The sequence below is a fragment of the Pistacia vera genome, unplaced genomic scaffold, assembly GCF_008641045.1.
Source record: "Pistacia vera cultivar Batoury unplaced genomic scaffold, PisVer_v2 Contig461, whole genome shotgun sequence".
In the NCBI taxonomy this organism is placed as follows: Eukaryota; Viridiplantae; Streptophyta; class Magnoliopsida; order Sapindales; family Anacardiaceae; genus Pistacia; species Pistacia vera.
The window spans coordinates 2,017,848-2,027,858 of NW_022196292.1; the positions used below are offsets into that span (position 1 = coordinate 2,017,848).

Here is a 10,011-nt window from a genome sequence, read left to right on the forward strand (position 1 = left end):
GTGTTTTCACTCACAATGATTTCAGTCTATACTAAAAGCTAGAAGTTGTTTCAGGTTGCTGCAGGGCTTAATTTCACTGTGTTCCTAACAAGACAAGGTCATGTCTACACATGTGGGTCCAACACACACGGCCAGCTTGGTCATGGTGACACTGTAGACAGGCCAACACCCAGAAGCATTGCATCACTTGAGGAAGTTGGCTCTGTTGTTCAGATTGCTGCTGGTCCAAGTTATGTCCTGGCTGTAACTGGAAATGGGGAAGTTTACTCGTTTGGTTCTGGTTCTAATTTCTGTCTTGGACATGGAGAACAGCATAATGAGTTCCAACCACGTGTGATCCAGACATTTAAGAGAAAGGGCATTCATGTGGTCCGTGTCTCTGCTGGTGACGAGCATGCAGTGGCGCTTGATTCCAGTGGATTTGTTAGTTTTTTCCCTGAGATCTTTTCTTTCTTTAGTTTGTTTGGATTTGGTGAATTTCTGACTTTGGTTTTTGGTGGTTGCAGGTATATGCTTGGGGCAAAGGTTACTGTGGTGCTCTAGGCCATGGTGATGAGATTGATAAGACTATTCCAGAACTCTTGAGCAGCCTTAAGAGCCACCTAGCTATCCAGGTTAGGTTCATTCATCCAGTATATCATTCCTGATGAAAGAGTGTACCTAGTAGCTTTCCTGCATGTTGTTTATTAACACAAAGGCAATATTCTAGCGATTGTAATAGGATACTTAATTTGTAGGAATTAGGGCAAGAATCAAAATTGTGCTTTCATTCCTTCCAGTTTCTGTGTCAAATCGGGAGGGGCCTTTTTCCTCCCAGCATCAGGTTCCCACAAAATGTGTCTCCATCTCCACTAGGGTGTTTGATATATTCTCTTTCATCTGTTACTGTTGGTCCACCTTTTGTGCCTCCATGATCTTATCAAGTGGACCAAGGTCTACTGCATTTATCAGACCAAAGTTGTGATTCCTAATTTATTGGTTATGCGTTCATTTAAACATCAAATTGAAGTCCTTTACAAATTTCTGTTTTTGATTATAAAATTACACAACTGGATCAGAAAAAGTGTAGTTATCAAAACTTTGGTTAACCATTGAGCCCATAATCAGAATCAGGTATAAAGGTGCATTCAAACATCATAACTGAATTCACCTTTTCCGCTTTCTTGTTATGATTATAAAATTAAACAGCTGGGTCGGAAAAAAGCATTGTTATTAAAAAAAAATTCACTATTGAACCTAAAAGGTATTTATTGGTAGCATTTAATTGTTATGAATTATTGGTTTGTTATCTGAAAAAGAATTATGTCCATGTAAGAATTAGAAGATTTGCCTTCAATGCAACTCTATTCTACTCTTTAATGCCACTTTATTGGGATTGTTTTATTTCATCTTGTAGGTGTGTGCAAGAAAGAGGAAAACGTTTGTTCTGGTTGATAATGGTTCTGTTTATGGCTTTGGGTGGATGGGGTTTGGTAGCCTTGGGCTTACATATGATAAAGTTATGAAGCCGCGAATCCTTGATAGCTTAAGAGGTCACCATGTTTCTCAAATTAGCACTGGTCTGTACCACACTGTTGTAGTCACTCAACAAGGGCGAATATTTGGTTTTGGAGATAACGAGCGAGCACAACTTGGACTTGACAAGTTAAGAGGATGCCTTCAACCGACTGAAATTTTTATTCAGCAAATGGAAGACGAGGCAGATTGATAGGATTCAGCAACTCAGCAAACCCAACAATGAAATGTAACAGTAAAAAAAGAAATGTAACAGAAAGTTCAAGAACTGAAGGTTGTATTTGAATGATTCAGACTCTGTATTACACTTTTGGAAATGCAAACAAAAACCAGAATAAAAGCCTACTGCGTACTCAAAATACTCAAACAGATTCAAAGAAAAAAAGATAACTCTGCTGTGCTTCGAGGGCCAGCTGCCTCCCAATAAACCTTGTCTTCTCTTTCTCCTTTCCCTCACGATCTGCTCTCTTTTTGTAATGCCCAGTATAACAGAATGTTGTACTGCTCCTCTCCCATATTGCCATTTGTCTTGTGCTGACTGTCCTCTGTCCTGTTCTGTTTTGCCAGCCTAGCTTGTGATCCTCTGCTATGCTTCCTTTGCCTATTGTAGACCTGCATTGCATGTGATCTATCACAGATCTTGTTTCCCAAAGCGCATGACCTGCATGGAATTTCCCCATCTGCTTTCTGTAGAGGTTTATGCTATTATTTATTTCTGAAAAAGGGAGGACTCTTTTCCCTTAACAATTCTTATAGAATTTCATAAAAGAAAATGGTAGAGTTACTGAAAAGTATATACCAAAATTGTGCACTGAATGACGTAGTAAAATCATAACCATTGATTAATATTAACTTATAATGAATCAATTATTATTATTTTGTCATGTTATTCAGTGCATAAATTCGGTACACACCCGTCGGTAACTGTAGCGTTATTCCGCTAGGGTGGTATCAATTATCAAAGTCACATACATGTCTATTTCACCGAGCAGTGCCCAAACCATTATGCTTTTGTGCAGGTCGGAACTTATCCAATCAAAGAATATCGCTACCTTATTACCGACATATGGTTACAGCTGCTGTTTACCGGTTCTTGAGGGCTAAGGACCAATTTTTACAAGAGAAAAAAGGAAAATGTCTGGTAGGAGTATTACCTACCAGCTATCCTAGAAACTAGGATGTTCACGACAATGCAAATTTACTGAAAAGGCTTGGGACCAATCTTTTAGAAGCCTACAAAAGAAAGTTCCTGTCTGCATTTTCCATAAAGACAACATTAGTTAACAGTCTCCATTTATGCTTTTGCTCGACTGTTGTTGGAAGTACTCATTGTTCCCTTTCCCATAGTTCCTATTTTCCAAGACTTTTGTTTCTTGTCTGGTCATTGACAGCGACCCAATTCATTAAATGATTTTATCCTGTTTACGGTTGACATCTGCCTTGTTAATTGTGGAACTTTCCTTTCCCATCTCTTGGTTTCTTTATTTGAACTGAATGTCAGACCTAATGGTCTTCAAAACAGTCAAATAACTTTACCACTTCACCCCCCCCTTCAATTGGAAGAAACTTTTAGAATAAGCAGTTAAAACAGTAAGTGCTTCTCTAATAAGCAATTCCTACTTTCTGCTTTTCAAAATCTGATCAGCACATGCTCTTTTCTGTATATGTCAATTCATGATCTGTGTTAGCTTCACAAAATCCAAGTAGGTATTTTAGTTAAACAAATTTTTCAAAGCTTTGAATTTGCAGAAAAATTACTCACCAGTTGGCTTGATAATACCCAACTCTACAAGTAAAAAAATATAAAAATTTTATATTTCCTTTCTACTAGAAACGATCTTGTACCTGTACTAGATATTGACCATTTGGACTAAGTCTGATTTTCTCAAATGGTTTGAATACATTTGGAATGAAATCAATTTAAAATTCGAACTTGTTTCATTTCACACGGCTGTATGAAAGATGAAATATTATAAGCAAAATCCAATGCACGTTTCAGAATTCATTTTTGACTTTTCCCAGCCAACAGAACTGGTTTCATTATCATTTCATTTATCAGTTGAAATGACATTAAACAACTTGTTGAATTTTGTGAGCCTAAACCTAATTGTACGGCTCTGGTTTGCCCACACCCCAAGTAGAGTCCAGCCCCCCATCTCAACTTTTTTATGTTATTGGAAGGCTTGATGGATTACAACTGTCTCTTGCCATCAAGCCTTGAATGAAATGCTGCTGTTGTTTTTAGAAACTTGTAGTTGATTGAATGACTTGACGCTATGCCACTGAAGTCCAGACTGTTCTGCAGTATGTTTCTCCAGTCATAAACATCTCCTTTATTTGATTAATTAACCATACTATTTCTCATGTTTAAGGTTCAGAACATGTTAAGACTCAAATGTGCTTTTTGGAGAATCTTATTATATGTGTGATATGTTCATAGTCATAGATTGCTCAACAAGCAGAGATTCCCCATGTGGGGAAATCTTCAGGAGCTTTAGAACTACTTCAAAAGACAAAATCAAAGAGATTCAGTTCCGAAGTTTTCAAGAATTTTGCCTTCCATCAAGGTCTTACCTTACATTTAAGCTTTTATTTAGTATAACGGACCAACTACTGATGAAAACTTTTTAACTTAACAGGACCTAATCAGTTTACTTTTATCATCTTTTGTAGTGATTTCCTACAGAATATGGTGGCAGAAGCAAATTTATTTTATTGTGGGGCAAGCCATAGCTACTTCACATGGCTACAATCCCTGAGTTCCAGCCCATAAAATCAGAGTAACCTGTAGATTTATGCCACGTCCCTCTTTACCCCTGTCAATACAGAAGTTGTTGGTCAAAATAATACACTCTAAGATGCACAAATTTGCAGTATCCTTGTCTTCTCATGCAATTTAATCCAACAACCATGAGCTGTCATCATGAAGAAGAATTGAGCTACGCCTCCACCAAGTCCTTATAAAATAAAAAAATGATATAGACACCTAATGCTGGTACCAAAATTTGGTACGATGTATGTGACATCTGACTCATACGTGACCACATAGGATACAACATAAATATTCAGTGAATGAACGATCATCTAACAATTATGGACGGTCGTCTATATCCATTTATCACGAATGGACGAGAGTCCAGAAAATATCAATGGTATTATGGACAGGAGTCCTTTTATTATGGACGATCATCTATATAATTTTAAAGCACAAAGTATTGGATGTCAGTCCATCTCAAATAATTTTTTTTTTTAAATTTATAATTTCTTTTTCATTTATAAAAACCTATGGCTTGTCTAAGTCAAAATTTTTAGATGAAATATTCTTTTTAAAGCACAAAACTTTTAGATGAAATAAAGGAAAAAAGAAACTTTAATTTTTAAAGTTTAAAGTATGGATGCCAATCCATCTAATGAGGATGGCCATCCATATACAATGGACCACCATCCAAATGAGATGGACGGGTGCCCATACTCAAATAATTTTTTTTTTTAGATTTACATTTTTTTTTCATTTATAAAAAAAATGCAAAACAAGAGAGATGGATAAAAGCACTCACAATTTAGAATTTTTTAAAGAAAATTTGTTATTAAACTAGAATTTGGGTATGGACAACCGTCTCATCTTATATGGACGTCTGTCCATATAAGATGGACACCCATAGTAAATAGACACCCGTTTATATTATATGGACAGGAGTCTATTGATATTGTCGTAGACGATTCGTGATAAACGGTCGTCCATAACGTATGGACAGCCGTCCGTGTAAGATGGACGGCCATTCATTCACGGAATTACTATTTTATGTCCATGTGGCTACATCTTAATGGATGCCAAGTCGTTCAGTAAAAAATTTCCATGCACAAATTTGGTGTCAGTAGCATTACTCTACAAAATTAAACACTTGATTTATCCCATGCTACAATCTGTTATCAGTTTATTAATTCATTCTTTATTCTTGTTTACTAGTTTAACATGTTATAATCTTTTAATATTTGAACTTGAATCATGAGAAAAAGATGAACACAAGGGGACAGAATATATAAATCTTCTTCCTTTGCCTGCCACTCTAGATGAAATAAGTTAACAGGATTAGGATGAACACACAAATTAAAGAAATGATACAAATTACAAATCGTCCAAAAAAAAGACCAAACTTCTCAACCCAGATGATTAAAACCAAAAAGGAGCCATATTCACATAGCTTTACTATTTTTTTTTTTTTTTTAATTTCCTTCTTCTCTAACATCTTCACTTCAGCTCCGGACCCTTCAAATGAGAAGCTAGAACTTTACTAAAAAGCTCCTCATCTTTCAGGTCATGCTCTCTAAACGCTCCCTGAAAACTTTTAACATGTCAGAAAATGTTACAATTCCAACCAAGCTACAATCCTCCTCTATAACCCAAACATAATTCACTCTATGTGCAATTGCCTGAATCATAACTGCGACTAGAGAACTCTTCGCATGGCAAACTATCGCTTCTGCTCTCCTTACTATTCTTGCTGAATAGCTCATTGACCTGCTATGCTTTCCTGATCTTGCTAACTTTGGAGTGCTTGTCATTGATTCCTCATCTGATGAAGAACTTGCAGACAAATATGACAATAAATTCGAGTCGACATTGAATTGTTCCAACATTCCTTCCAGGCCTTTATCCTTGAGCCTGTCTTTCACCACCCTAACAAGATCCTCCGGGGGTCCTCCACAGTCAATGTATGCCATAAGGTCCCCAGAGGAGAGTGTTGTGATGGCGGCAGCCACCGTCTCATCACAGCAACCGAGTGTTAAGGGCGAGATCTCGCCGATCAGAATGCCGTCAGTGTCAACCACTGCCACTGAGGTTTGATCAATAAGTGAGCGAGAGATTGCTTCAAGGGCTAATGAGGCAGGGGAGTCATAGTCCACAGCAATAATATCAGAACTTATAATGCCTAGAGTGTCAATGGATAGTGCAGGAATTGGAGAGAAAAGGCCAATGGAACTGAGAATGAATCGGATTACATCTTCCTGAGTTAGCCAACAGAATTCTCGGCCATTGTGGCTTGTTGGACTGGTTGGTGAGAGCTTTTGGAGCTGTTTTCTTCTTGTGCTCAGTCTGTTCTTGATTGGTACTACCAGGTTTTGTGCTCCTTCAAGCATGAGATCAATTGCTTCAAGTAAACTGCAATCAGAAACCGGCATTAAGATTTAATTATATCACAATAAACACCAAAAAAGAAAAATTAAAACTTTTTCAGTTACCAGCTTAAAATTAAAGTGAATTCTTCCAACTCATTTAATAAACATGATGAAAATACAGAAATATTAGTCGATATTAACAAGATTTAGCAGATTTTTTTTCCTTTTTTCCAGATTCAAAATGATAATTTTTCATTTTTTCTTACCAAGTTACCATTTCACCCACCAACAATCAAAGCAGAAAAACAGAAATTCATTTCTTCAAGAACTTAAAATCTCTGAAACTGAATGAAACTAAACTGAAAATGAACATAAATCCCACATTGAAAAGAGTAATTGGATTACCTGCAAGATGGTTCCACATGCACCACGAGTCCCGGAATCTTAGGCAGAAGCACAGAGACAGGTGCCTTCAATGCATCAGAAGGAGACAACAAGTTTTCATCTTTACAAAGATAACAAATCACATCCACCATACAAATTTTGCCAACGCATTGACACAAAAAGGCGTCACCACTTTCATGCACCTTGTTGTGCTCGCAATCCCAGACGCTGATGAAGTTATCCTCGAAGTTTCTGAGCACGGAGAGAGCGTCGGCGATGGAGGCGGACACGGAAAGAGCTCTCAGCGCCGGCTTGCCGAGACAGAGGTCAGATACCTCATGTGCCAGTAAGGTCACTGCCATGCAAAAACAGAGGAAAAAGTTGAGTGCTTTGGGGAGAAGAGCTAAAAGGGTCTCTTGTTTTAGAGATTATGAAGTGTTTTGTGTAAGTTTTGATCCTGGTGCTGGTGCTGTGGTGCAGGCCTGAAGACTGGTGATGAGATTAAAGTGTGTAAATGGAAGGTTATTTATAAGAGAGTTAAACCGTGTGGGGTCCAATTTTTTTTTTTTTTTTGGGTAAGATTATTAATGTGTTACTCTATTTTTATTTTTATCTTTATTATGCCACGTCTGAAAAAGTGCTTTTAAAAGCCAAATAAATAATTTTTTGTTTTATAATGGTAAAATTAAACAAGTTGAGATTGGCTGTAGACTGATGTTTAATAATTTTACCTATATTGATAATATTCTTATTTTACCTATATTAATAATTTTAACATAAAGTTAGTAGACTAATGCTTAATTGAATAGGTAACACAATGAAAACAACAAATTTTATAAATAAATTATGAAAAAAATAAGGTAATTTTTTTAATTATGTGGGTATTTAATATAAACAAAAAAAGTATATAGTGTCAGAGTATTTTTGGTATAAAATAACATATAAAATAATTTCACCATGATCAAAAATATTGTTTTCTAAATCATCAAAAATAATTAAAAGATTTTTGAGTATTTTTTTTCTTCTAAATAGACCAAATATATTTACAAGAAAGCAACATATATTTTATTTAGGGGTGGGCAAAATTTTAGGGTAGAACCGGAACCGACGGGTACCCGGGTGTCAATTCCGGTTCCTACTCGGAACCGGCCATAATAGGGTAGGTTTCGGTTCCAAAAAATTGGAACCGATACTATGCGGCTTTGGTTCCGATCCCAAATCAAAGGAACTAGAACCGGAACCGGGAACCAGGACTAAATTGATATGATATTAAAGAATATGAGGTTTTTTGATATTTTGCATATGAGGTTTTTTTTTTTTATATATATATATTTTACATATCATGTAAATATATAAGAAAATTTTGGTTTTTTTTTTATCTTAGTATCAAAATTCTTATTAATTTTCATTAAAATATCAATTTTTTAAAATATTTTTATTAATATTTAAGTTTCACTTATTACTTGATTAAGAAATTATTATACATAAGATATTTACCTTAAATAATAGCTTTTAAATATTTATTATCGGTGAAAACAAACAATTAAATACTTATAATCAAACATCAAGTAAATATAAACAAATATATTATTTAATGTTTTGCACTTAATTGTTAGGGGTGTAATTATAATTTTATAAGGGTTTATTTTTTTTTTTTTTTTTTTTAAATGGGGGTAATTAATATTTTTCAGGATACCCGGAACTAAAACCAAAACCTGTGTTATAGGTTCCGATTCCAAGTTTTTAAGAATCGGAACCGATAGTTTCGGTTCTGGTTCCAAATCAAAGGAACCAATCGGTTCCGATTCCTTTGATTTTGGGCGGGTACTCGGACCCATCCACCCCTAAATTAGAACCATCTAAGTATATGTTTTTCAGAAGGATTTTATTTGAAAATCATATTTAAATTAAATACAACCAAACACTCAACTTATTATATTGATTAAATTTATTTCAAATGTTTAATATAAATTTATGATTATTTTTTACTTAAATATTTATAATTTAATTGTCTCATGAAATCCGTGTGTATAAACTATAAACTTTGAATTAGTCAATTTATCAAGTTTTTTTCCACTATAAAATTAACAGAAGACCAAGCTAAAATTATTGCATTCACATAATCACATATTTTTTTTAATTATTAATAGGAAACTAATGTTCCTTTGAATTTAATGAATTTAATGAAAAAATCAATTAATTCGAGGTATAATGTTCATTGATTTGTAGAATTTATGTTTAATTTGATTTGACTTTGAAATTATTTTAAATTAATTTCATGTGAAGTTAATTGGATTGGATGCTTATTCTTATAAGAAATAAAAATTATTTATTTATTTTTTAATATAATATAAATCATTAAATCAAAACTAATGGAATGAACTAATCTGAAGACAAACATTATCATATTAAAATCTGTAAATTCATAATTAATTTATCATATACATTGACTTGTTAGATTTTTTTTTTCTTGAATTAAAATAAAATGTAACTCTCACAACACCATTTCCGTAACAGAAAATTAAAGGCTAATTACTGCTTCATTTAGTATATTTATTGTTGAATTTCTTTACACTATAAAATAAATTTATTATAAAGAAAAAAAAACAAATAATATTTACTAATTATTTTTTATACATAATAAATGACTTGACACATTGATTAAAAATTTTACCTAACTACCTCTGGGTGTCCTATTTTTTCGATAAAAACTCTTTGATTTATTACTTAAGAGGTCATGAGTTCGATTCCTTCCTCGGTTGCTAATAAGGATAGCCATTTTAGCTCTTATCTATTCGATAGTTTCAGGGTCCTGAAGATTACTATTTTACCAACGTTAACCTAATTTAATATACTAATTACATTAATTAGTCTCAAAAAATGGCCACAATAGTGAATTAATTAGTGGTCCTCAACTTTTTTAATTAAAATTTACCAAACGTACAAAGCCTAAACTTTACCTTAAAAAAATTGGGTAATTAAATAGGAAAAGTG

General features: G+C 34.1%; 3 protein-coding genes across 3 annotated transcripts in view; 2 read left to right on the forward strand and 1 right to left on the reverse strand.

The window, feature by feature from the left end:
* Positions 1-42, forward strand: part of LOC116145459 — a 16,492-nt gene extending 16,450 nt beyond the window's left edge. The window contains exon 15 of the mRNA XM_031430910.1: positions 26-42. Within this exon, the coding sequence (XP_031286770.1) occupies positions 26-42 (17 nt within the window). The remainder of the gene's footprint in view (positions 1-25) is intronic.
* Positions 43-48: 6 nt separating this feature from the next.
* On the forward strand, positions 49-2,177 carry LOC116145460 (ultraviolet-B receptor UVR8-like; the record flags this gene model as incomplete). Its single annotated transcript, XM_031430911.1, has 3 exons — positions 49-423; positions 507-614; positions 1,397-2,177. Coding segments are annotated over 3 exons (795 nt in total), but the record flags the coding sequence as incomplete, so codon positions are not given.
* A 3,546-nt stretch (positions 2,178-5,723) lies between these two features.
* On the reverse strand, positions 5,724-7,470 carry LOC116145387 (CBS domain-containing protein CBSX5-like). The gene is made up of 2 exons (XM_031430853.1): positions 7,039-7,470; positions 5,724-6,676 (listed from the first exon to the last, which is right to left on the reverse strand). Exons 1-2 carry the CDS (start codon positions 7,377-7,379, stop codon positions 5,827-5,829), a joined length of 1,191 nt encoding a protein of 396 aa, XP_031286713.1. The 5' UTR covers positions 7,380-7,470; the 3' UTR covers positions 5,724-5,826.
* Between the last annotated feature and the right edge of the window lie 2,541 nt (positions 7,471-10,011).